This window comes from Engraulis encrasicolus, chromosome 5, assembly GCF_034702125.1.
Source record: "Engraulis encrasicolus isolate BLACKSEA-1 chromosome 5, IST_EnEncr_1.0, whole genome shotgun sequence".
Taxonomy (NCBI): Eukaryota; Metazoa; Chordata; class Actinopteri; order Clupeiformes; family Engraulidae; genus Engraulis; species Engraulis encrasicolus.
In genome coordinates this window covers 56551368-56579356 of record NC_085861.1, presented here as the reverse complement: position 1 = coordinate 56579356, position 27989 = coordinate 56551368, and the positions used below count along the sequence as shown (strand labels likewise).

Here is a 27989-nt window from a genome sequence, read left to right as displayed (position 1 = left end):
GGGGAGAGGGAGGAGGGGGGAGAGAGATATCCCGCTGCAGTCCGCAGCAAGACCCATCTCGTTTGCACTGCTCCCTACTTCGGCTCCTCCTCTCTTCCTGTCCCCCGACACCTCACACGTGGTGTGTTAGTAGATCAAACTGGTGCGAGTTCATCGTCTTGTGCATATTTGTGGCCGACTTTATTTGCGATGTATTTAATACCACCCACAACAAGTTCTCGCTCACGTGCTTTGTCTACATCGATCGACGGCAACAAAGTCGATTGCGCTTACTGGGACGGTGAGTGGCACAGTGTCATGATGACTTGCATGGGAACAAGGAGGGGTTTAGAAAACACATGTTGAGTAGAGGGAGCGGACTGGGTCACAGGGGTTCGGTGCAGACTGGAAGACAGGTGACGGTGGAGGCTGGTATAGAGGGGAAGGAGGCGGGAGGAGGAGATGGAGTGAAGACACACAACAGGTATGTGGCAGATTGATAGCATAAAAAGATTTATCAGCCTGAGAAGATCACTTGAGGTAACAGCTCCCCGTGGTGTGGCAGTCCTCAGTTGCAGCAGTCGTTGAGCGCTCCAAGAAACAGGTACGCTTGTCTGTCTCACTCTACACTAGACAACAATACTATAGATTAGATTAGATTAGATAAAACTTTATCATAAATGGTGATGGGATTTCAATGCTCACATCAAAAACATAACTAAATCATTAAAGATTGTGTATCTAAACAGGATATGGAGAAATTAATCCATGCTTTATTACCTGTCGAGGTGCAATACCCTAATATAGGTCTTTCCCAAAAGTCACTTAAGCAGGCGCAACTAATCCAAAATGCTGCTGCTAGAATTTTAACTAAAACAAAGAAAAGATACCACATTACCCCAGTGCTGAGGTCATTACACTGGCTACCAGTGAGCTTTAGAATTGAGTTTAAAAAAAGGAACAGGTGCGCTTGTCTGACTCATTCTACACTAGACAACACTGGGATAGAGATGGTGATGTGATATTCCATTCATTACCTTCAACTGTCCTCTTGAAAATTGTTCAGTCGTCTTCATCTCATCCATCTAAAATTATAGTTCTTTGAATTGCATACAATTTAGTTTCATGGCATTGGTTTTAGATAATGGACCTTAACAAAGTTGGCTTCATGTGAGTGCAAAACATAGTTCTCATTTGAATTTTACATTATATTGACAATAATAAAAGAAATTACAATTGACAATAAAACCGACTTGACTTGATATTACATTAGGCCTACATGAATTGTGTATATGTTAACTTCGTGCCGTTGTGAATGAAGCATAATGTTCATGGCAAGTAGCCTATACTGTATTTCCTCCAGAGATGACAATGCTCTACTTGGCCTTCTCCGAAAGTCAATTTCTTGCATGATTACCAACAACTCATCCATTCTTTGTTTTAGCATTTGTCATTATTAAAATCCTTGTTTAATAAATACAATTTAACAGATGAGAAAATATTTATTGAATTCAACCAATCATTGCTACCGCTTATAATACTTAACAGATTGTTAATTACATGTATCAAATGATCTAATTTATACCGAGGAATTTTAAAGAAGTACAAGTAGGTCTATGATGAAATGCATTCTTACTTTTATATAATACTCATGTACTGTATTTAGTTCTACATCTATACACATTAACTTTTTTATTTTATTCCTTTTCAGAGCACCATAAGCATGTACAACATGTTGTCTCTGATGGTCTTGTGCCTGCTGGGAGCCACATCCCTGAGTGACGGTGAGAGCAGGAGTTAATAGTTCAACACACTAGATATGACAAAGTTCCTGAAAGAACCTTCAGCTAACCTGCCACTGTGGGAGAAACCAAAAGTTCTCGGAAAACCTCAAGGTTTCACAGAGAACCTTTAGATGGAAAACAGAAGAACCTGCATGTTCCTTTCAGAACTTTTAATTTTTAGAGTGATGGACAAGTGACATTTTGATCATGTGACTGATGTGATTAAATGAGGCGATGTGTTGTTGAACACCTCCTGTGGTTTCTTTTCTCCAGCGGGCTACTCCTATTCCCCAGCGGTGGGCAGGGGAGAGGGCACAGCGTACGCTACCGAGGGAGAAGGACGCATCACTGCTGTACGAGTCTGGGAAACCTACAATGGCTACATAACTGGGTAAAACTATAGCTATAACAGTATTTCTCAATTGGTTTTGTACATGTCTCACAGCATAATAATCATTCTATGCCTCATGTGCCCTTTATAATTACTCTCCACACAAAATTACAATATTTCCCTAGAATTTCACAACACTTTATACAACACTTTATACAGTATCAGTGTATTGTTTCAAATTTATTTTGCTTTACAGTTCTATATTTTTTTCACATGGTCCTGCAAGACAAGTGAAAAGGGGTGGTGGTAGAGGGCGCATTTTGACTCCTCAAACGAGTTTGCTATTTTCTCTATTTTACAATGAGAAAACCTGTCAATAAATAGTTCATACTCTGAATGTATACTAGTACAATTTCATCTGATCAATGTAATATAAAGTTGAAGTTACAACATTTCCCATCCAATCTAAACAACATTTCGCTTTAGAAAAGATCCTCAAGAGTGTACTAGTCAATTGACAACATGACAAATCGATTTGACTAGCTTGTCCATACACTATGACACAATAACTAACCATTCTGCTGGCACTGATACGTTCATTGACACAAAAGCTTGGATTTGAAAGACAAAGCAAGGGTTTTGAGCTAGGGTTGTCGTATCGGATCGGATGGATCGGATCGGCTGCAGATATTGGCAAAAAATGCGGATCGGTATCGGATCGGCATGCACGGAAAAATCCGATCCAGAATTCCGATCCATTTTCCTGTTTTGTGTTTGTTAATATCTGAAAAAACAGGTCAGTTTCTCATTAAAAACCATTGTGTATTACTCAAATTCACCTAATTCAGTTGACTAGTTGTTACTAAGAGTAAAAACCCCTTTCAACATGACTGTGACAACAAAGTAAGTAGGCTAAATAACTTTCAACTTAAATACTCCGATAGGCCGGTATCGGTATCGGCCGGTATCGGAATCGGATCGGAAGTGAAATAAAATATCTGTATCGGATCGGAAGTGCAAAAACTTGGATCGGGACATCTCTAATTTGAGCAAGAGACTTGGTTGTGCAGGTCATCCACGGTGTTTTGCCATTTGTTAAAGCTGTTGTGAGAATTAATATTATGTTTTGCAAATTGCGAGAGAGATTCGAGAAATGTACAAAACCAATTGAGAAATACTGTAATATTTTGTAAAAACCTAAAAGTAACATTCAGATGTGGGCCCACGTAGATGTGAGCCTGTATGATGTTACTTGTGTGAGTCTGTAGCATGAAAAATGTAAAGTATATCCTGGCACTGCACCATGGGTAAAGCTGTGGAACTGAATGCTGGTAGCCTAAACCGATCCAGCAGCTAAAAATGTTGCCTGCCACAGGTGGGTTTGTCGACTTCAATAGGCTAGGATCTTGCTGTCGCGGCATCCAGATATACTGTAGGTGTAGGCCTACCATTTCATGTGTGCTTTGTGCACAATGTATTTTTTTCAATACAGTCTGTTATGCATGTTTTTTTCTTCCAGCTTCCAGCTAAGGTACAACTTCGCCTGGACTCCTGTGTACGGCCGCAAGTATGCCACAGAGAATGAGATGGAGCTCTTCGAAGGGGAGACGATTGTGCAGGTGTGGGGGAAGTACCACACCAGCAACTACATTTATCAGATCGGATTTGGCACCAACAGGGGCCGTTCTCTGATCGTTGGGCAGCCGAGGGGCTACTCCTTCAACTTCTATCCCACCCACAGCGGCAGCGAACTCCTGAAACTAAGCGGTCGGTACAACGGCAAAGGCATCACCTCCATCGCTGCACACTGGGGAGATGTCAATGCAACCACATCACACTAAAGCTAGAAAATTACCCTTTTCTTCTGCACTCTCCTCTGATGCACGATATACTAAACCAGAGCCATGGAAGTAAGAGTTAATTCAATCCCACTGACCTCAGTGTTGCATTTTTACACAAAGATTGCCGCTCATGGAGCCTTTGACACACAGATTGCCATTGACATAGTTCCAAAATAGTTATAGGAAGTGAACGCTCATCAGATAGAGTGCAGTAAAGGTTCATGTATTTTAATTTATTTCTACTGTATGTCATCTTTGCTTGTTATGTGGTGGTTCTGTGTTAGTCACCAACCGACTTCCTGCACCCCGGTTGTCACAACTCTGAATTCCATGGCTCTGTACTAAACCCTGCACAAATCTTGCTCAAAAATTAATGCACCAACTCTGCTTGGGCTTATATATTCTGTAACTCAATCAATCATCAATCATCAAAACAGTATGCTACTGATTATGTCCTCATTTGTAAGTCGCTTTGAACAAAAGCATCTACTAGCCTTTATGTAATGTTATTCTTCCTCACTATTAATTTTGTAAGCTACTCTGCCAGTCAATTTAGCACTGTCTGTACACTGAGTGAGTTGACTTTTTTTTACACTGGTGAGAATTTATTTAAACACTTTTACAAAATAAAACTTCTGTCTAGCCTATACCACACGGCTTTGGAGTTAAGCTCATCTTTCAAATGTTTAGCCTGCTGAGAAATTGCAAGACCATGCATATCGGTTGACTAGTATCACTGTTTCTTGTGACCATGAGTAATAGCCATAATAACTTTGTATCTGAATAATGGCAGCAGACACAATATGTCAATATTTTACTGTATGAACATCAGCCTTCATGACGAACTGTACAATATCTAACAATAAAAGCATATTGGAAATGAGAAGACGTGAAATTCACTGCCATTTATCATTGACCTCACACAGCATGCAATGCAATTCACTCTGTACATGGGGATAGCACGTACATTTTAAAAACTCCCGCCTTAGTCACAGCAGAGAATGGAGGATAAGGCCACACTGATCATTCAGGCCAGGGATGTCAAACTCAGGCCTGAGTAATTTTATGTGGCCCGTGACATTCAAATGTGTATCACACTTGGTCCACATGCACCAATAATATATAGGCCTAGCGCAGGAAGACATGAAACATGAAATTTGGTGTGTCACAGGAATATGAGTGGGCCCAGGACAGTGAAACAGCTCACAAATATGCAACAGAATATGTGCATAGGAACATTTGATCTATGATGGGTTTATGAAATTTAAATCAAAGAATAGAATTAATTAAAGCCGCAATCAAAGACAATGAACAGACAAGACAGGTAGAAACAATGGCAAGGGAGCAGGAGGCTGACAGGTGACTAACAGTGTTAACAAGAACAGGGGTGGGCTATAAAGGAGGGAAACAGGCAAGAACAATGAGCAGACAATCACTACGTTTACAATTACATGATGTTTTCAATTCCGAATTAGTAATTCAGACGTAAATAGTTCCATAGGGTTTACTTTGATCTTTCCTTTAATTCCAAATTAAGATGTGTGTACATGACGTTTTGAAAGTGGAATTATGCTTTATTCAGAATTAAAGTCAGTTGATTCCGAATGAAATTCCTCATATAAACGTAGCAAATGACGGGCAACGACAACAAGACACCAAACAGGAACACCGGAGAAAGAAATACAAAAAATGACAATGGTTTCTTGAGAACAGAAAAATAACTAAACACAGATAAGCAATCAACACTAGGAACATGGAACAAGTACAGGTAGGCACAAACAAGTGGCGGGGCCAAGAACAAGGCAGGGAAACACAAGGGCACAAGGACAGGGAAAATGACAGGACTAAAATGTAACAAAAGCACATGAAAAAGGGAACAAACAGACACGGGGCAGGTGGAGTCAGACGGAGGATCAGGGGTAGACATTGTAGACTGGGGAACAAGCACAGGAACAAGCACAAGGACTTTCATGGGCACTGTGACTGGGATGGTGACAGGAATGGGGACGGGCACAGTGACATTGACGAAACTGGGTGCAGGGAAACAGGTTGAATGTACAGGAACACGGTCAGGGACAGACACAGAAGTGGGAACCTGGACACAGATGGGGACAGACACTGGTACGGTGAGTGGCACAGTCTGATGATGACTGGCATGGGAACAAGGAGGGGTTTTGAAAACACATTTTGAGTAGAGGGAGCGGACTGGGTCACAGGGACACGGTGCAGACTGGAACATAGGTGGCGTTGGAGGCTGGTATAGAGGGGAAGGAGGCGGGAGGAGGAGCACACTGGGAGGCGGGAGCAGGAGAGGTGGGGGCTGAAGCAGGAGAGGAGGGAGCTGGTTCAGGAGAGGCGGGAGCTGGTGCGGAAGCAGGGGCATAGGGCTGGACGGACAGGAACCTGGGCTGGACAAGACCGGTTTTTGGACAGGCAGGATGGTCGGCAGATGAGTAGGCAGATGGGCCAGCATTGGCAGGTGGAGCGATGGCATCTGCGTCAAGGGTCTTGACTGGAACAGGGGTCTCAGTTGGAGCAATGTCGTGTGGGGGTCCTGAACGGTGTGGGGGTCTTGGCTGGAGCAACATTGTTGGGGGTCTCAACCGGAGCGACGTTATCAGGGGTCCGGCTGTAGCGGGGGTCTCACATGGAGTGGTGGTCTTCGCTGGAGCGACATCGTCGAGGGTCTCAGGCAGGGCGATGTAGTTGGGGGTCCCAGCCGTAGTGATGTCGTCGGTGGGTTCTGGCTGGAACAGGGGTCTCAACTGGCGCAACGTCGTCAGAGGTCTCGGACGGACCGGGGACCCCTGCTGGAGCGATGACATTGGAGGTCCCAGCCTGGAGTGGGAGTCTTGGTTGGTCGTTGACGTTGTCGACTCATCAGGGTCCTGGCCGGAGCGGGGCTCAGGGTCAGAACTGGATTCAGGCAGCACAGAACCAGCCACAGGTAGGGCAGAACTCAAAACAGGCAGGGCAGAACGCCACTTAGCTGTGGCGTTGAGCTCAGGGCATGCCTTACCGCAGCGTCCGACTCATAGTCTGGTCCACAGTCTGGGAGAGCGAGGTGTAGCTCGGCCAGAATTTCAGGCTGGTTGGAGCTGGATTGGGGAACACACAGGCTTGGGCTTGGCAGGCGGGCAAACAGACTGGGGCTGTGCCGGCTGGCACACAGGCGAGGGACGTGGAAGTTGGCACAGACTCTTCTATGGAGGGGGTTCGGCAGCCCTTCCGGCGCCGATTGCGTTGCCTCCTCCTGGAGGGTTGGCAGCCTTCCAAGAAGCCATCTTCTGAGTCTGACCAGCTCCACCAATCCACTGTCAGAGGTGCAAGAGGGAAGCTGGGGGTTTGAAGGGTGGTTTATGCCTCGAGATCAGCGTCCCTGCGTCGTGATGCAGTGAGCCGCGCAGTTGACGGAGTGAAGCCCCCCCCCCATCACGCAGGGCACCTACCCAAAATTGTGTCTCGACGCAGGGAGTGATGCAGACAGTGACGGCGTGAGGGGCGGGAAGGAGAGGAAATAGGTCTCTGATTGGTCCTCTCGACCAGCCTGCTCTGTCCTCGAGTCAAGAACAAGCTACTTCCTTGTTCTAACCTTCGTCGGTCTACGGACTGTGAGTTCTTCATTAAATAAGTTGCCCGTGCTTTGTCGTTTCATTTATTTACACGAACCAAAGACAACATGTGCGCTTGCAAGTTAGGACGCTGAAGTTATTTGGACAGTTGAACAGTGTTTCCGAGGTCGAGGAAACATTCCGCTTCGTGCGACCTATCCTCGACAAATGAGCCACTTCTTTGATCGCACTGGCAGCCACCGCGGTAGTTTGGAACAAACATGCACGTGAAATAAATATTTAATGTTTCACTTTCATTGGCGTCCAGTCTGTGAAGCTAAAAAACAACCGACACATCTAGGTTACTCCTTGTATTGAAGGCAGTTTGAACGTGGAATGACATCGCGCAGACCGCGCTTCAAAACAGGGCATAAATCAAAATGAACTGCATCATGGCTGCGACAAGCTCACTCTGTGGCACTGCCAGGAAGCATAACCCGCCCTTGAGAGCACTCACCTCTACATGGTATCCTCCGAATTGGCCAGTCAAGTCCCAAAGAACGGATCCGGCTTCTCTGACTTGGACTTCAGAGGCTGAGCCGCGACATGACCCAGACGCAGATATCCCGGGACTGAGCCGGCTATATAAGGTGCTGGGATCCATTGTGGCTGTGTCATGGTGTTGTAGAAGGTAGTGATGGGCAAATGAAGCTTTGTTGAAGCTCTGAACCATTTAGGCACATCGTCTCAAAAATTGGGTTAGTACTTGAAGTTTCAGTAACACGGCCCACTCCTGGTGTAAAGCCATGTTTGCCATTAAATGTGCCCAATTCATGAAATTATATTGCTTCACTATCTGCTACATTACCGCCAGAAATATCAGACTGAGCTCATGCTTTCGCAAACTAATTTCCAGACAGGGGGGGAGGGGATTAACACAATTAACAGAGAAAATTAAGACACTTACTACAAACACGGATTCACAGGTCATGCAGTTGCAGACAGGGTAAGTCAGACAAATGACACAGCACAGAACAAGAGAAACACAGGGCTTAAATACACAAGGGCAGTTACAGGGGAACACACACTAGGACAGAAGACAATGGGGCACAGGTGGGCAGACAACGAAAGAACCAATCAGGGGACAGACAATGAGACTGTGAGGCAAACGAGAGAGGCAATCAAAGACAATGAACAGATAAGACAGGTCAAAACAATGGCAAGGGAACAGGAGGCTGACGGGTGACTAACAGGGTTAACAAGAACTGGTGTGGGCAATGAAGGGGGAAATAGGCAAGAAAAATGAGCAGACAATGGCACCGGCAACGAGAACAAGACACCAACAGAAACAAACAGGAACACTGGAGAAATAAACAAAATGACAATGGTAACGGTAACACAACAGGGCACAAAGAAAGACAAGGAAACAAAGTCCAAAACACAGACAAGAGGATCCTATCACAAGACAAAGGCCAAAAGAAGCAAAACCCGTCTTACTGTTCATGGTGACACATACGCTACTTGTAAACCTGCATAGTCAGTTTCTCTTTCTGTTATACAGTATTTTATGTTTAATTAGCAGTAAAATATGCACCATGCCCATATTTGTTTGTTTGTCATTGTTGTTTGGAAAGGTGCTACAAGTCAGCACAAATTATAGGCCCTACAAATATAATAGCCCTAAATCTGGAGCTGGCTGGTGGAGCTGGTTCTTATTTGAAATACAGAGAAGTGACCTACTACACAGTAGTTATACTATTTCAAGTTCATCATGAACTATTACAACTGATTCAGAAACATAATTTCAGGTTGAAGAATACTCTTTGTTCTGTGTTGAAATAGATGGAATACATTCGAATACGTTGGAACTTCATATTCGATTCCTGAGCCACCGCAAAATATAGGCCTACCAATTAAGGATCAGGTTTTTTTTCCGTGCGCCAGCGCGCTGTGCATAAATCTTTGCTGTGTAAGGATGTAGGTGTTCGGCAAGGTGGATGCAAGTTGACGCAGAGACAGTAAACTCTTTGAACATTTGACCAAACTCTGAGTTACCACAAATCAAATACAACAATACATTATGAGTGTCTGCAAGATGGTTTTAAGGAAAGTGTCCCCTTGCTTATAATTGGTTATTCACAAGTGTCCCCTTGTTTATGATTGGTTCGATTAACCTGTCTTTCAGCTCCATCTTTGGGGTCACCTAACCTTACTGACAGTTTTGCGAAATATGATCTGGAAAGTGTGGTCAGGATGTATTGTGGTTACCTAGGCCCAGACATCTGCTGATACAATCCAGAGTTTAGGGGACTTCCTACATGGTGTCTGGTATCGGTCTAAAATGATCTATTACTTGTTTAACAGTTCTGTGCTTAGCTGTACCCTGCACGTACTCTCTGCATAACCTTTTGACCTTTTTATGTTAGTGTATGCCCTATGCCAAAGCTCACATGTTATCTGCCTATATTTATATTATTCCTACAGCTGTCTGTTGTGATTTTAAAGGTGCACTGTGTGTGATGGTGGCCAGAGTAGCTATTGCAATTATAGGTCTACTGTTCACTGAAACTGTGCTGCCTATTGCCCACTTTAATCTTTTCATGAATATTTACTAAGTAATAAATTAATACTTAATAGTTTAACCAAAGTAGTGACATAGGATAGGATAATACAACTTTTACATGTCTGAAACCAAGGAAACGTTGAGTATTGATGTAACTGTGACACCTGCAGTGTCAGATTTGCCCAGAGGGGAACGTGCCCTGTAGTTAATCTGCATTCGCAATGGTGACAGAAAATGTTGTTCAGGCACATTCCCATTGATTTATCGCTATACTATACTATACTATACCCTACTATATTTTGTTGATTACTGTGAAATACTTGCATCCTATTTTGTACTTCCTCTCTCTCTTTGGTCATGTTAATAATATTGAATATCTGCAATTATTAAACTACTGCACAAGAAAACAGCATTCTAAACTCCATGTAGGCTATATCAGGCAAATAGTGTTTTGTCTACAAACTATAAAAAGCCATAGGAGTAAATTTGTGCACCCTTTAGAATTTCTCACATTTTAATTTAATTTGGCCATTAACATTACATGACCTGATCTTCATCAGAATCGCATTAATGAACAAATGGTATCTGCTTTATCTAATACCACCCAAACAATTGCATGTTATAGTATTTTTGTTGGCCATAAGATGTAAACATTCACAGGACAGCAAGGCATAAGTAAGTACACCCTTGCATTACAATAAGTGTTCACCCTCCATAGCTGCAATAACCTTAACCAGACAGTTATTGTAGTTGCAGATCAGATGGGCAAAACAATCTGGATGAATCTTGTCTGTCTCTTTTTGCAAAACTGCCCCTCTTCAGTAAAGTTTCTCGGATGTCTGGAGTGAACTTTTTTTTTTAGGTCACTCATGCCATTTCTCAATCATTTTTTTGTCAGGATCGACTTCGACTTGGCTGTGCCAGAATGTGTGTTCAATTGTTATGCCATTGTTAAGCCGATTTCCTTCTAAAATATGGATTGTTGTCCTGTTTCAGCACGCATACTCTTGTGCGCTTCAATTGTGTGACAGATTATCTCATGTTTTTCTGTAAAAGATCTCTTCATTTGTCAGTTCATTGTTCCACTGACTTCATTGTTCATTGTCCCATTGTTCCACTTCACTCTTCAATATACCCCTTAGATTTCCATGCCACATTTGGTTGCTAACTCACCCGTTTAATTCTAACTCACCTGATTTCTGGTGAGTTAGAATTAAACTGATGAGTTAGTACTAAAACATGGCAGGGAAATCTACAGGGTATTGCAGAGTGAAGTGTGGGTCACCAGATCAAACAAACAAAAACAGCTGACAACAAAGCATCAAGGATATCTGGGCTTCCATACTGTAACTCCCATGCAATGCCTCTGTCATTGAGTTCAATGTTAAACGCATCATGGCAGTGATTAAGACAAAGACAGTCCTAACCAAGTATTGAACGTTGACATAATTACGTAGAAAGTATCAAATTTCAACTGATTTGATGTGACCCGAATTTCTTTATTTTTTTCTGAAGAAAATGGTAATTTTATTAAAATATTCTAATAATGTGAATTCCTCGATTCGTGTTTTTTTTGGAGCTGGAAGGCCAAAATATGTTAAATAAATAAATAAATAAACAGATGAATGATTGGAATAGTTCAAAATGTGGGCAATGCATCTACAAGCTATGAAAGTTAAACATTATTGATAGAATTATGGAAATAACTTTTTCATGATATTCTAATTATATGGCCAGTACCTGTACATGCTTTTTTTCCGCAAACCTCAAAGGTGTAGATATTTGTTTGACAGAGGACCTATGATTTTTTGGCAGAATGAACCCCATTCTTGTTTATTTTTGTCAGTATACGTAGGTATGTCAACAGAGATGATATGTTCCAATGATTTTTGCAATTCAGCAGCCCTTCATGCACACCGTACCTCCTGTGGTATGTTGCAGCCATAGTCATTGAACAGTTAACTTCTACCATAGTACTACAATAATATGATATAACACAGGGGCTTTAGTAATGCACTATGACTTGGTCATTGCCATTCTGGTAACAGCAAATTTATAACGCTGTGTCTTAACGGGTTAACCTCAGTAGGACTGTGTGCTTTGTCATTGGAATAAGTTTGCAGGGCGATGACCACTTGGGACTGAAGCAACACCGCTAAAGCTGCCTCCATTCATAGATGATTTCTCTATCCATGCATTTGTGACCATCAAGACTTTTAGACAAGGATTTGTAACCTTTTAGAGATTTATGAAAATCACCAACTCTTGATCATAGGTCTTCAGAGAAATAGTTTAAGGGAGGCATGGTGTACATCAGACAATATCTCTCCATCAAGACTTAATTCTTAACTGGTGTGCATTTCCCACTGTACAGGTCTTTTCGTCGAATGGATTCTTGAGAGGGGACCATTCGAACAAAACGTTGGACCATTCGTATAAGGCTGTACAGGGCAGCTGAATTTTTCTCTTGAGCTTTTGAAGGATCCTTAGCCAAGGTTGTATTTATTTATGCCTCCATCTCTTGAGATATTTGCATGTTGTGGTCATGAAAATTATGATAACATGTAAATGTTTGAATGGAATTAGTTAAAGCAGAGCGCTTGCTCTGTTATTTCCGTGAGGATTAGACCATTGTAGCCAGGGAACGTATTGCTGCCTTCACTTTCTCTCATCCTTTTGCCTTGCACTTTTGTCTTTCCTTTGCTTCCTTGTATTCTTTACTTTTACTCATTGGGGGCATAGGCACTGTCGGGATTGTTTTTTGGGCAGGTGTGTTATATGAGAAAATGAGAGAAGACTACTCTCTCTATGGTCTGCGTCCTCATTGAGTACATTTCCACCGAAAACGTATAAAATCCTGCCGAAGGCCACTGGCTGCCTCCTTTCCAACCGTCCTCGGGGGCATATATAATGCAGCCTGCTCATGCGCAAATCCTCTTCCACCAGGGCCATGAGCTTTCATGAACGAAAAGGGGAAGTTTGAGAGTAGTCGTCTCTCATTCCCTCAAAGAACGGGGAACTTATAGAAGTCCTAGTGTTTTTTGGTGTTTCATTCAGACTACTCTCTCTATGGGTGTTACGAACGCTGCCGATCGTTCCGCTTACCTCGGACGTCTGCCACGCAAGAGAAAGAAGCTCAGGAATAGTGGAGCCCCGCAGGGCAACCGAGTGGCCAGAGCCGTTGAAGCCAATACTGTGGAGAAGCGGGGTCCTGCCCCCACGCTGCAGCACCAGCTTCAGCCTTAAATTAGCCACACCCAAAGAGTCCACAGCTCAGGATGTGGGTGAAAAACTTCACCACGGGCCTGGGAAAGCAGGTCCCTTCTCAAAGGTAGCTCCCAAGGCTCACCCACCAGGAGGCTTGAGATCTCGGCTAAATAAGGTCAACCACCCCAATGAGGGGCGACCAGTAACAGAGGTTAGCGTTCTAGACGCACCCTGTGTAGAACCGCCGGGATGAGTGCACCGCATCACACCTGTCCTTAGAGAAAAAAAACACCTACAATGGGTCCACATCGGCCTTGGTGTAGCGGTCCCAGATTAAACCCACTGTCTCAGGATGGAGTCTCCACTCCGCCGAGCAGGGGCCACCTCTGGAGAGCATGTTAACTCCCACATTCAGTATACCCGACAAAGGAGAAGCTCTCAGTGACAGGAGGCGCACATCTGCCCACACCAGACGGCATCTGTCACAGGAAGGGTACAAACTCAAAGAGTAGACACACCATTGTAACTCTCTCATGAAGAATAGCCCCAGGGGAACCACATGGATACTTGAAGACATGAGCCCCAATAAGCGCAAAAAGTCCCGGAACAGCAGACGCTGTGATCGGGTAAAACGGCATAGAAGGGACTTGAAAGTCTCCATCCGCGCTGGGGATAGATAAGCCTTGTACGTAACCGAGTCAAGGGACATCCTGATGAACACAGTACGTTGGGATGGCAGGAGCGAGCTCTTCTGCCAGTTGATGGTGAACCCCAAGCCACGGAGATGGGACACCAACAGATCCATGTACGTCCTGGCCTGAGAGGCAGAGATCGCACAGGTCAACAATTCGTCTAGATATGCTAAGACACGTACACACTGCCCGCGCAAGTGGAGGAGTGTGGCCTCAAGACAGCCTGTGGTCAAGGATGGGCCTCAAGCCACTGTCCTTTTTAGGCACCAGGAAGTATCTGCTATAGAAACCGTCCTGCCTCTCATCAGAGGGAACAACACATATCAACGATTTAGCGAATAACAACGTGATTTGCACCCATAGGGCAACCGCCTTGTGACCTAGGGCCACCGAGGGGACCACTGAGCGAAAGGTAGGCGAGCGTTTGTTAAATTGCAGACGATAGCCTCTCACCACTGTGTCTAGAATCCAGGGGGAGCTAGTGCCTTTAGCCCAAGTGTTAGCACAGTGGGCTAACGGAGCGACTGTAAAGGGTGGTGATGGGGGAGCCGAGCTCGCCCCACCAAATAGGGGGGAGCCGGGTGGCACAGGCCTAGGCGGGTCCCTGGGAGCGGGCCTGGTGTACAGGCTACCGCCCTCTGCGGTCCCCTTTGCCCCGCCCCACCAGGCTCGAAGCACTCGGTTGCTGGGGAGTATCCCTGCGGCTAGCACTTGTAGAAGGATGAGACTGCTGAGGGGACGCTGGCGTTGGTAGTTTGGAGCAGGTTTAGCGTATGTCATCTGGCGAGGAGGGACTACGACTTCAAATGCAGGCCGCAACCTGCGGTCCCGCACAAGCAGACTGAGCAACAGCCATCAGACTCATCAACACACTGAAGAAAACCACATGAACATTCCAAGGTCACTGGTAGAGTAGAGTAGAGTAGAGTAGAGTATAGTAGAATAAGAGAGTAGAGTAGAGTGCTTTTATTGTCACTATATAAATACAGTGAGATTCTGTTTGGTAGCAACCCACAAATGCCCACAAAATAAAAGATATATTAACAGTAAATAAATAATATGTATAAAATCCATAAAAATCCATATGCTTCCCACAGTATAGAGAGTCCTGAAGTATTGAGGGGGGGCAGGTGAGGTATTGAGTTCAAAAGTCTATTGGCAGTAGGATAGAAACTGTCCTTCATTCTCGTAGTGCGAAAGCGCTAGTCCTAAAGCGCCTGCCAGATGGTAGCATGGTGAAGAGCCTGTGACCAGGGTGTGTGTGATCTTTAAGGATGTTTAATGCTCTGTTTGTGCAGCGTGTATGGTGGATCTCCTCAAGTGTGGATAGTTGGCATCCAATGATTCTCTCTGCTGTTTTCATAATGCGCTGTAACACCTTCTTGTTGTCGTGTGTGCAGCTGGTGTACCAATATGTAATGCTGTATGTAATCACTGATTAAATTGTACACCTGTAGAAATTAGTGAGCAGATCTCGTGGTAGCTGGGCCTTCTTTAGAGTCCGCAGGAAATATAGCCTTTTTAGCCATTGCAGAGGTGTTGGCGCTCCATGACAAGTCCTCGCTGATGTGCTCTGTACTACCTCCACTGGCTCCCCTCCGATGTTGATGGGTTGGTGGTAGTGGTTGCCCTGGCCACACCGCCTGAAGTCCAGGATCACCTCCTTCGTTTTCTTGGAGTTCAGGGCCAGGTTGTTGTCTTGGCTCCAGCGTGCCAGCTGCTCCACCTCCTCTCTGTAGGCCGTCTCGTTGTTGTCAGAGATCAGGCCAATCACGGTTGTGTCGACATGGTGTTTGTGCTGTGTTTAGGATCACAGTCATGAGTGAAGAGGGAGTACAAAAAAGGGCTCAACACACATCCCTGCGGCACGCCTGTATTTAGGGTGATGGGTCTTGAATGATGTTTTCCCATGCGTACAGACTGAGGTCTGTTACTGAGGAAGTCCAGTATCCATCTGCAGACATGGGAACTGAAGCCGAGGTTGTACAGCTTAGTGGCCAGCTTGATAGGGGGAATGGTGTTAAAAGCGGAGCTGTAGTCAATGAACAGCATCCGCACATAGCTGTTTGGTTTCTCCAGGTGTGAGAGGGCAGTATGAATGGCCAATTGTTGGGGGAGGGTTGCTGGGGGAGGCTAGTGAGCCTTGTATTGACACTGGCAACAGGTTGGCAGGGTTAGAGCAAGAGATAGGCCGTGTTTCATGTACTCTGGGTCTGATTATCACAGGGATGGAGCGAGGGAGAGGAGGGTTGGAGTGTGGGTCGGCCATGCCCTCTTGTAAAGTAGAAGATGTATCTAAGGGATGGACAGTGACAGGGCTAGGCCGAGCAGAAAGTCAGAGGGGGGCAAAGGCTATGAAGCTTAATATGTTGAAAGTGAGCTGATTGACTCCTTCCTTATTAGGATGAAACTGGTCTTTGTTATACAGGTCAGGGCGGGTCCAGAAAAGGTCAAAGTTTCCTATAAAGTTATAACCGGTGGCTATACTGAAGTTTTTGAGCCATTGATGAAGGCTGTAGAGCCGGCTGAAACATTCAGAGCCACGTGCAGGAGAGGGTATGGGGCCGGAGAGAATCAAGATTTGCCAAGACATTCTAGTTTGAAACAGAGTTCCTCTATCTCATTGTGGAGCTGTTCGGATTTCCTGTCCATAACATTGTTTGACCCAATATGGATAATTATTATGGATATGGAGGGGAATCGCTGTAGGATCATTGGCAGCAGAGGAAAAAGATAATTAACCCTGCCATTATCCACACTGTATGTAATGGCAGCAGGGAGTTTTACTTCTCTAATTATAGAATCCCCGAGTAGGAGGATCTGCGGGACTGAGGTGCCATCATATTTGTAAACAGTGTGCTTGGGGGTAGACTGAGAGGAAGAATGCTGTGCATTGTGGGTGCTTGGGGGCAGCAGTGCCTTGTCGGCAGGTGGGGATTTTGACGCTGGTAGGAGAGAAGTAGGATTCAGGTATGTGACATCATCAGATGTCCAGGAAGATGTGGACGAGGCTGGAGAGATGGCTTGGTTGCCGGTTGAAGAACTAGCCGGTATATGGCCAACATCCGGAGTATCTTTTATTTTTTTTATTTTTTATTTTTATTTTTTTTATTTCTTTCTTTTCAATGTATGAATGTACAGATTTGTGTAGAACTTTTAACTGTGTGTGATTTTATTGTTGGACCCCAGGAAGAATAGCTGGGTCTGCGCCCAGCTAATGGGGATCCTAATAAACTAAACTAAACTAATCTGGAGGGGAAAAGCAGCGTCGCCGTTTTGCATGTGGGTTAGGAGAGGGAGAGGTAGGACGTTTTCTCGTCCGATGCACCGATGGTGGGTGCAGCACAGCTGGGTTGACGAGCCCTGCCACGGCCTTCGTCGAGGGAGTAGACTTGGATGGACGCTCCGTTGGGCTGCAGTTGGAGCGGTTTTCCGTCGCTGAAGCTGGGCCAGGGAGCGAGGGAGTGAGGCGAGAGGCTGGAGGAGATGTAGAGCCCGATTTGCCCGCGCTAGAACCGCCAGGCTCGTCCTCGTCGAGAAGTCGAAGCGGAGCAAAGGAGTTATGTAGCGTGATGGTGCCATCATCTGCTTCGGAGCTCGAGAGGGAAGAGTGTCTTGGACGTTTCCCAGCCCCCACCATCTCCCAGCCGCTTTTTGTCCCAGGTGGAGACACCGGAGAGGAGAGGGGAGCCGGGGCTCCATCCTCGATGTTTGATGTGGCCCCTGGTTGGAGAGAATCCAGCCGGGAGAGGAGGAGAGACTGGCGGCGGGCGATTTCATCCAGAAGCGCCTGGATTGAGAGAAATTCCGACCTTACACTGGATAGTTCATCGGTCTGTAAAGATGGTGAGGCCACAGGTGTGGCAGGGCTGTGGATCTCCGCGGTCTCCGACTCCATTATCCCGTAAGTCACCTTTTCTAACTATCAAGGTGCATCGGTGAGATAAGGTTGAGCACTGAATAAAAACTGATAAACGTCGTAAGTCAACGATTTAGGGGCAGTGCCCGTTCAAAATAGTAAAGAAGTCTCAGTCTTTTGCCTACTCGTCTACTAGCGTTTCGGCGCCGTTCAGCGTGCGTCTCTCTCAGAAAGCTATTATAGACTAGAGATAAACCGGATCCTGATTTTTAGGATCCTGCCGGATACCGGATCCACTGCTTAAGATCCTGCCGGACCCGGAAACGGATACCGGATCCTACAAAAGGGTTGAAACACATAGCCAACTCGCACACGTGGGCCCTTTTTTTTTTTACGTTGGCGCAAACTATTTTTAAGACTCATTGGCTTACTGCCACACAGCCTTCAACAACCGCTTCCAAAGGGCTTTCACTCCATGCAGCGATTGGGGTTGTGAAAGACTGACTGAAAAGCCTACGCTACTTAAAAAGTAGAGATGACCCTGATTCCGATTTTTAGGTAACTGCCGGATACCGGATCCACTGCTTAAGATCCTGCCGGATCCGGATAGTCTGAAAAACCCTATTATTCTGCCGGATCCGGAACTGGATCTTGGATCCTGTACATCTCTATTATAGACGCAAGCTATTATAGACGGTTTGTGGAGGGGTTCTCAAAGCTTGCGACCCCGCTGCATCATCTGGTCTTTAGGGTACTCCAGGACCCCTCAGGGGCAGCAGCCATATACACAGTGGTACCGGCCATTGGAGAGGGACCAGTCTGACAGGTTCATCGATCCGAGATGCGGGCTGTCCCTGATGGATTACGGCAAGACGGTGAAGGGGTTGTTCTGCCACCTGCCAGGAAGGGGCCAACGGACGCGACTCCAGTGACTGAGGAGGACGACAGCGGGGAGGTCGTAATTTTGTACCAGCTGTACCTGTGCCAGTGAGGAATCAGTCCCTGGGTGCAGAGGACACTGGGCCGGAGGAGGTGGTCCTACGACGGTCCGGTAGATCCACAGTGGGTCAACATTCCAATCCTTACCGGTTGCCCAGAGCGGTGGGCACCCGAGATGAGGACGGGCTACCACCTGTGGACAGGGAAGATGCCGGGTCCTGAGCTGGGATCGTCGGGCCGCCGATCCATTTGGAGGGGGTGGATTGTAGCCAGGGGAACCTATTGCTGCCTTCACTTTCTCTCATCCTTTTGCCTTGCACTTTTGTCTTTCCCTTGCTTTCCCTGTATGCTTTACTTTTACTCATTGGGGGCGTAGACACTGTTGGGGGAGGGTTTTTTGGGCAGGCGTGTTATGGGGAGATCTGGGGTCCTTAGACCAGGCATTGTTATAGCCACCTGGGGTCCTTAGACCTGTAATGGTCCATAGCCGCTAGGCTAGGCTAACACGCTGGTGAAGCTGGGTTGGCGTGCTGTTTGTGTGTCGGGTTTACATCGATAAGCTGGGGATGGGGCACCTAAGTCACGCCCTTCTACTTCCCATCCATGGGGCTGGAGCTCTCAAAATGTTGAATGCGAGTTAATGGAGCGAGTCAAGCTAAATCCTCATCCCGTTTGGCATGTGCTCCGGATTTCACATGGCATGTGCTCCTGGATTTGCGACGTAAAACCACTTATTTTCGACACGCAAGGAACGTTACTTTAGTTTTTGTGCAAAACTGTGTTAGAGACTACACGTGCGCCTCGCATATCTGACGTGAACCGAGGCACAGCCAACCCTACCGCTGCACCGTGGCTTAAGTGGCTGCACGTCGGACATGCGACGTCTGTTGTGTACTCCAAATAATTACATATTTTTGCACACACACAACTCAAAAATCGCTTGCCAAGTGAAGTCAACAAGCACACCATTGGTTGTTATTAATTCTGAGGCACAGCATATGTGTGATCGACGGGGAAATGAGAGGTGGGTCGGAAAATAGCTTTGATCAGTCCATTACAGCCCAGTCAAAAGTGTTTGCGTTCCCAGCCCCACAAGCCGCCCGGAAGGGGTGGAGACTTAGGTGCCCCATTGAGTGGTCAGGACCCTCCAGACAGGAGCTGCTAGCATATGGATGTAGCTGTGTTTGGGGTCAGAGTTTCTCTCCCAAGTTAGTGGAGTGCTCATAGCCCTTCCACACCGGGGAGAGAACTCAGCTTTACTACACCCGAAGTAAAAAAGCCTGGGTCAATGCACTTTAACTGCGATGCTAGCCTTCAACACCGCAGGAGGATCACTCAACAGTCAGTTGCTGTTCTCTCTAGAGTGAATTAATGAATGTTTGAGTGTGCAGGTGCTGCTATCGTACAATTTCTTTTGGTTCCGTTTGATTTGGTTTGTACTCCTCTAGCCTGTGGCCAGGATCTAAGCCAGTGTAGCACAGTACGAAGTGTGGGCCGCTGAGTAGAGTTTTTTTTTTTCATTTTCGTTTTTGTTTGTCTTTGTTCGTTTGCCCGACCCTCCTGTCCCATTACCAGTCCCTCCAGGAAATCGCGATGTTGCGATCGCTGTGTTTTTCGCAACTTCAATGAATTCCCGCGAATTCTGAGCGAGAGCGCAACTTTAACCAATCACCGCGATTTCCCGCAACTTTGAACCCTTTGAACCAATCCATGTTGCGCTGACTTCACTGACGTCGACAAACTTCCTTTCAAAAAGGATAATACAATAAAAAAAATACAATAAAAAAGTAACCTAGCAATCAGTCCCAGCACTTATGCATGTACAAAGTTGTAGGTGAGGGGGAAAAAAACTAATAAATACGAATGTAGGAAACGCCATGTTCTCATTGCGCGTCTGCTCGCATGGTCATAGGAGGGAAAATGTATGTCTGGCATAACCAATAGGCCTAAATTTTTAAAATGTGCTAGGCCTACATAAATATATAATTAACACTTCATGACAGTCATCTACATTACGCCAAGTATAGGGCTCCTACAACAAGATTTTTTTTTTTTTTCTAAAGCGGTCCACCTGCTGGACCACTTTGGTGTTTGACTTGTGCACGTACAGAAGGCAACATTTTCCCTCCGAATTGAGATTTGCAAATGTCTTGTCCACAACAAAGGAGTAATTTCCATCCTTCATTGTGAATGCTGCGTGCGTGCCTGGCCGATATAGTAATCTCTTTCGCGCAAATTGGGCTATGGCTGGATACGAGCACTTGGTGACCGTGGTGACCGTGTCGTCAAATCACTTTCGTTTAACCTGGCGCGGTCAAACGGGCAAGGAACACTGAACATGAATAAAACCAGAGCAGACACGTTGGAAAGCTGTGGGACTAAGTTGGAAAACTACTTTCTGTCTCTCCCTCTCCTTCTCTCTTCCTTGCGCGATTGACGGTATTGATTGACAGCTGAGACCTCCGTTCTGCAGGCGACGTGGTGTTTTATAGATAACAATCTCGTCGTCTTTTATATTCACAAGAGCACCAAAATTAATATAATTTCTGAGCATTATTCAGCAAGCACCCTTCACAACAGGAAATCTGTGAAGTCCTCGTTACATTGAATGATGATCATCAGCCGTTAATTTAAAGCCGGCTGACGGCGCGGGAGAACAAAAAAAAAAGCCTAGGCCTATGCCTTCTTTCGAAAGCGACCCCTCCCTCTGCTTTTATTTGTGTTGCTTGTGACAAGCTTGAAAATTAAACGCCGACACAGACAGGCTATGTGTAGCAGACGACTCACATTAACCAGGATTTCAGTTACAAGAGTTCCTGTCATGCACCCTCTTCAACTGGATGCAGAGCTCCACAGGTTTTTTCGCTTGTTTTTTTTGGACATGGATGGACATGCCTAATGCCCCGTGTACATCGAAGGCGAACTAAGCGACCTGCGCAGCGGAAGTCATTGTTTCTCTATGGAGATAAGGCGAATAAAGCTACCAGAGCGAATTCGGCAGAAGCGAAGCTTCTTGAGCGACCAGGGCAAATTTTGACGATTAAACTCAAGCTAATCTTAAGCGAATTCGCTATGACGCGGTTCGGCGAAAACCAATTGGAACGTTCATATCGAGGAATGTCCCAGGCTGTCAAGACAGAGCCGTTATGTGATTAGCTGAATCAAACATGTCAGTGCAGCGTCCAGAGCGAAGAAAACAAATTCATGGTGAAACTTCTTCAACCACCCCAGCTACCTGGGTCGCGTTGGTAGCGCTTGATGTACACGGGGCATAATTCCGCCCGCCTACTTAAAAGTGATAATAGTTACGGCTGTGATACATGTACGTAAATTCCACACGCTCTCAACCTGCTCGCTCGCCTCGCGTGGTGACGTAGCATCGTTTCCCGGTCAAATTAGCTTAGCTTAGCAAATGCTGTGGTCAAACAACCGTCTCTCTTCAATCACAAACCCTGTATGTACAAATAAAAATGATGAAACAGGAGCGAATATATTGGTCACCTTAACCCAAGTGTCATTTATTTTAAAACCATCTGTGAAAAACGACCGGCAGATTTGACACCACCGAAATCAAAACAGCCTCCATTTTTAAATATCCCAGTACTGCTGGTGACGCACGTGACGTCATGGCGTTGAAAGCTCTCCCATTGGTTAACGCTTCGCGGTGCCGCTACATTTTTCAGCCAAGCTCAACTTTCTCGCCTCGCTCGCCCACCGCCCGCCACCCTCGCTTCCCTACGTCACCACCTCTCGCCTCGCTGCCGCGTCCCAACGGAAAATAATGGAACGCCACGCTTCTACCGCTTTGGAAGCGCCCATGTAAATCAGGCGTTAGGCTAATTGTATCCACTGTTTAAGTCAGGAATGGATATCGACATGATACGAAGTTTGTATGCTTACAATTTGAAATGGTGATGACATTTAAAACAGAGTCAAACGGCCATAATCAGCATTGTAATGAAGGGTGTCGTAATGGCAGCATGAAAGAGATGGAACTTTTCACGACGACATTCTAGCTAAAAACTCGCCCTGGCCGCTTCCCTGCTTTGCTTAAGGACCAAAATTAAAAACTAAAAATGGAAATAATATAAAAACACCAGAGGACTGGAATGTGGCAGTGTCCTTTACTTTCAAGCGTGGGGAAACACATTAAAAATCGCACCTTTCACTTCATGCCGCAACAAAAACACAGTAAGAAGCTCCGCAACTTTTATCGTGATTTTCTGGAAATCCTCGTGCAACATCTGGCAATTCCGACCGCAATTTTTTGAGAAAATGCCCGCTATTTCCTGGTGGGACTGCATTACCAAGGGTGGCCAGCTGGTCGGGTCTACTGGTTAGGTAGGCTGCAGAAACTAAGGTTCTCTTTTTTTCTAGCACACAAGTGTGTTGAATTTTGATCTATTCAAGCACCTACGGGTAAGTTTGCAGTGCTGTGATGTGTGCTCTATTCAAGTGCCCTAGCAAGCAGGTTGCTGTGCAAGTGATTTATCCAATACACCTAACGGTGAGAGTGCTGTGTATTTCGCAACTACCAGATATTGTATTTAATCTTTGCACGTGTGATGAACAATGTTTACTGTTGTCTATTTATAATGGCCTGACTGGTGTGGCGGACCATTCCCTGTGTGTCCATCAACTTTTATTTATTGACAAAGCAACACATTGCAGAACAAGAGAAAATAATAAACGACTCTTTCTACTCTTGTGCCTTGGTATTCATAAGGAGTTCCCCTTACTCTTTATTGTCAGGTGTAGTAGCATAAGGGGTGGCGTAGGCCTAGGGTGACCAGACGTCCCGGTTTGACCGGGACAGTCCCGGTTAGGAGTTGTGTGTCCCAGGTCCCGAGCAAACCCTCTCGGAACACAAATATGTCCCGGTTTTGGCCACCCACTACATTGCGCCATGTCTATCAGGGTAAATATATGGAAAAGATTACATGTTTACCCGCCACAATTAATGACAGCCAGCGCTTGTATAGAACGTCTGAAGGAGTCAGTTGCGATTTGTCATTCCTCCCTCTAAAATTGATTAGAATGCAGGAAATGGCATCTAAAAAGTACACATTTTCCTGGGGGAGGACCCCCAGACCCGCCCGCCAAATATTGTCCTTTAGTCACGCACGAAGTGTCCCGGTTTCAGACTACAAAAATCTGGTCACCCTACGTAGGCCTTGCCCACCAGAGGGTATTACACCATGTTTCATGACCACTTTTGACAAAAATGTAAAACATTCCAAAGGGTGTACAAACTTTTTTCTATGACTGTAGATTGTTCTCTAGAACACAGACACATGCAAACAAAAAAACTGAAATTGATACTAACTTCCTGAATTCTTCATGGTATTGTCCAGCACGCCTTCTGCATCTGTGTTTCCTCTAAAATGACCCATGAGAACTACAGTGACAGACTCCTGGGGTATGTATGCAGACGTCATAGTGTAGACACACAACAGGTATGTGGCAGATTGTATAAAAAGATTCATCAGCCTGAGAAGATCACTTGAAGTAACAACTCCCCGTGGTGTGACACTCCTCAGTTGCAGCAGTCGTTGAGCGCTCCAAGAAACAGGTATGCTTGTCTGTCTCACTCTACACTAGGGTTTTCCATGGGACTCAGGCCTGGAGATTAGGCTGGTCATGACACGGTATTGATCTGGTGGTCTTCCATCCAGACACTAATTGACCAAGCTGTATGGTGTGTGGAGCATTGTCCTGCTGAAAAAGAGAATCGTAAGAGTTGGGGGACATTGTCAGAGAACATAGAGGGATGATCTGAGGGAGCTTAAGCCAGGCTAGAATTGGACAGATTCATCTTTGCGAAGGGTGAGCTACTGAAGCCACATACAAAGTCATCTTGGACCAAAACTTACATCCTTCTGTTTTGACAATGCCCCTGAACTTGGAAGACTTTTTTATCAGCAGAACAATGCTCCAAGCCACACAGCTTTGTCAACCAAGGTGTGGATGGAAGACCACCAGATCAATACCCTGTCATGGCCAGCCCAATCTCCAGGCCTGAGTCCCATGGAAAACCTCTGAAATGTGATCAAAAGGAAGAGAAGTGATCACAAACCATTAACCAAAGCTCTACAACTTGGTGGAGACTGGTGGAGAGCATACCAGGATGCATGTTATTAACTCCAGGGTTATTCTACCAAATATTAATTTAACACATTACCATGATTGTTTTAAATATCATCTTGTTTCCTTTTTGAGGTCAGAGAACATTGCATATTTTGTGTTATTTTGACCATTTGTAACTTGTAACTTTGTTATTTCATTCTATAAACTACTGACAACATGTCCTCCGAATTTACAATGTTCATTTTACTGAAATAGGCCTACATGCCAATAAGTAGTGAGACTAGAAAAACTGGTTATTTCGAGATGGTCTCTGATTTTTTTGCCACGGCTGTATTTCGATATATACATTAACTTTTTATTTTATTCCTTTTCAGAGCACCATAAGGATGAACAACATGTTGTCTCTGATGGTCTTGTGCCTGCTGGGAGCCACATCCCTGAGTGACGGTGAGAGCAGGAGTTAATAGTTCAACACACTAGATATGACAAAGTTCCTCAAAGAACCTTCAGCTTACCTGCCACTGTGGGAGAAACAGATGGAAAACAGAAGAACCTTTCCTCAAATAACTTCTTATTTTTACAGTGATGGACAAGAGACACTAAACATGTGTTCACTGATCAACAATATACTGTACACATGTGACTGATGTGATTACATGAGGTTACATGATTACATGATGTGTGTTGTTGAACACTATGGTTTCTTCTCTCCAGCGGGGTATTCCTACTCCCCAGCGGTGGGCAAGGGAGATGGGACAGTGTACGCTACCGAGGGAGAAGGACACATCACTGCAGTACGAGTCTGGGAAATCTACAACAGCTACATAACTGGGTAAAATTACAGCTATTTGTACTTTGTAGAAAACTAATAGCAGGCCTAACATTCACATGTGGGGCCCCATAGATGTGAGCCTGTATTATGTTACTTGTGTTTGACTTTGTATCATAAGAGACAGTAGCTTTACTGTGTGTCCCAGTCAGTAACATGGAAAGTGTAAAGTATAGCCTGGCACTACATCATTGGCTATACCACTGGCTGTGGAGCCAATGGCTGGTAAACTAATCCACCAGCTAAAAATGTTGTGTGCTGTGACAGGTGGGTTTGTCTACTTCAATAGGCTAGGATCTTGCCATCGAATCATCCAGATATAGGCCTACCATTTCATGTGCTTTTTGCACAATGTTTTCCCCGAAAAAGTTTATTATGTATGTTTTTTCCAGCTTCCAGCTAAGGTACAACTACGCCTGGACTCCTGTGTATGGTCGTGAGTATGGCACAGAGAATGAGATGGAGCTCTTCGAAGGGGAGACGATTGTGCAGGTGTGGGGAAAGTACCACAGCGGCAACTACATTTATCAGATCGGATTTGGCACCAACAGGGGCCGTTCTCTGATCGTTGGGCAGCCAACCGGCTACTCCTTCAACTTCTATCCCGCCTACAGTCGCAGCGAGCTCCTGAAACTAAGTGGCCGGTACAACGGCAACGGCCTCACCTCCATCGCTGCACTCTGGGGACAGGTCAACGTAACAGCATCATACAAGTGAAGCTAGAAAATGAGCCTCCTCCTCCGTTGCGGTTTTATGCACTCACCTCTGATCAGAGGTGTCAAAAGTAAAAGTAAACATAAAAAAAGGAAACCTGTGTTCTTGTCTTACAATCTGCTGACTATGCACTGGTTCGATTAAGTTTTTAATGGTTTAAGTGTTTATCAGTAACAACACAGTCTACCGTATCCATCTAATTAGGTACGGTGCAGTAAATGGTTTAACAGCTATGTAATATCATGTGCTAGTGTTGTACTTAAACCATGAATTTACTTTTACTTTTCACACATCTGCCTCTGATGTTCTGTATACTAATTCCTGCTTTAATCTTATGCAAAAGAATGCACTAGCTCTGCTTGGCCTATATTCTGTACTTCAATCAATATTATGCTACTGATTATGCACAATATGTGGTACCAATAAAAGCATATTGAAAATGAGAAGAAGTGAAATTGATTGTCATTCATCATGACATCACACAGCATGCAATGCAATTCAGTCTGTATATGGGGACAGCACCATGCTCAGGGGTTCTTAGTATAGGCCTGACATTAGTTATAAGGGTCTTTGTTGTGCAGGAATGTATTGGTCAACTTCCCCATATTTTACCTTTTTCATAAAGTAAGCTATTACTTGGTTTTGTCAACAAAAAGTACAATTAGAAAAATATGTTTACTGTAGTAAAGTGAAGAATTATTTTAAGAATTCAACAGAATTGCATATGTGCATTGTAAGCATATTCTTAAAACATGTCAAAAGCTTTTGGCACCTCCGTCAGATGTCAACACAGTCAGGTTTTTGTCTGACTGTGGTGACAAAAAAGCCTCCAAATGCACCTCAGTGGAGGCTATAGTATGATTCCTCAGTAACCACAATGATCTTGTACATGCCTGAATTTATTTTCTGTAAAAAAAAAACTAAAACAAATATTGTCACCACTGTGACAAGATGAATGAATGAATGAATGTCCCCAAGTGAAGCTAAATAAAAGCTTATAAGCTGGGGCCCAGTGGTACAATAGGCAAAATTGGTATTGTAGTAAAGATAAAGAAAAGATAATCAAGCATACAATATGCAAATCAGTTATAACAACCTGCATTCACTCCCGAACATAATCCATGTTTTCAAAGACATTTTGGAGTACTGACAGGCACAAATTATCCAGCACACACTTTTGCAATATAACACATAGAACACACCCACACCCACACTGGGGTAAAACACAGACACACACAACATACACAAGACACACACAACATACACAAGCACACGCACACACACACTCCAGCTAACCATGGAATATGATATTTTAACTATAGGTTTGTACTAGATTACAAAGTAGATGTTTTTTGAAGTTGGAGATAGAAGGCATCATCTTCAGAGCTTCATCAAGTTTGCTCCAGATCTGAGGCCCCTTGCAGGCAATACTCATATTGGTGTGAGCATACTTGCGGTATTTTCCATGTATAAGTAAGTGTTTTATTTTGTGTGTGATGAAGATGCTGGGGGTTAGAAATGGGAATGAGATACGTTTTCAGTCTTGGTAATACTCATTCGTGGACATGAATTATAACTGTTCTGGGCTGCGTTGCCCAAAAACTCTTCAGTAG

The 27989-nt window shown here is 44.9% G+C and overlaps 1 protein-coding gene and 1 long non-coding RNA gene across 3 annotated transcripts; both read left to right on the top strand.

Annotated features, from left to right (window-relative positions):
• Positions 1-509: 509 nt before the first annotated feature.
• LOC134449680 (zymogen granule membrane protein 16-like) lies at positions 510-26695 on the top strand. 2 transcript variants are annotated; one of them, XM_063199759.1, is made up of 4 exons: positions 510-583; positions 1691-1763; positions 2037-2154; positions 26055-26695. In XM_063199759.1, the coding sequence occupies exons 2-4, from the start codon at positions 1703-1705 to the stop codon at positions 26377-26379; spliced, it is 504 nt and encodes a 167-aa protein (XP_063055829.1). In that variant the 5' UTR covers positions 510-583; positions 1691-1702; the 3' UTR covers positions 26380-26695. The 2 variants fall into 2 exon arrangements, with proteins under 2 accessions (XP_063055829.1, XP_063055830.1); XM_063199760.1 differs by lacking the exon at positions 26055-26695 and adding an exon at positions 3614-4194.
• Positions 24235-25649, top strand: LOC134449681 (uncharacterized). The gene is made up of 3 exons (XR_010034985.1): positions 24235-24318; positions 25208-25280; positions 25548-25649. It is a non-coding gene; the product is annotated as an uncharacterized LOC134449681 (long non-coding RNA).
• Positions 26696-27989: the final 1294 nt, after the last annotated feature.

What these genes read in the sequence shown, in the direction of transcription:
- LOC134449680 (XM_063199759.1), top strand. Translation starts at nt 1,703, where the DNA reads ATGTACAACATGTTGTCTCTGATGGTCTTGTGCCTGCTGGGAGCCACA. An exon ending in AGCCACATCCCTGAGTGACG is followed by an intron (nt 1,764 to 2,036) that starts GTGAGAGCAGGA and finishes TCTTTTCTCCAG; the next exon opens with CGGGCTACTCCTATTCCCCA. An exon ending in TACAATGGCTACATAACTGG is followed by an intron (nt 2,155 to 26,054) that starts GTAAAACTATAG and finishes TGTTTTTTCCAG; the next exon opens with CTTCCAGCTAAGGTACAACT.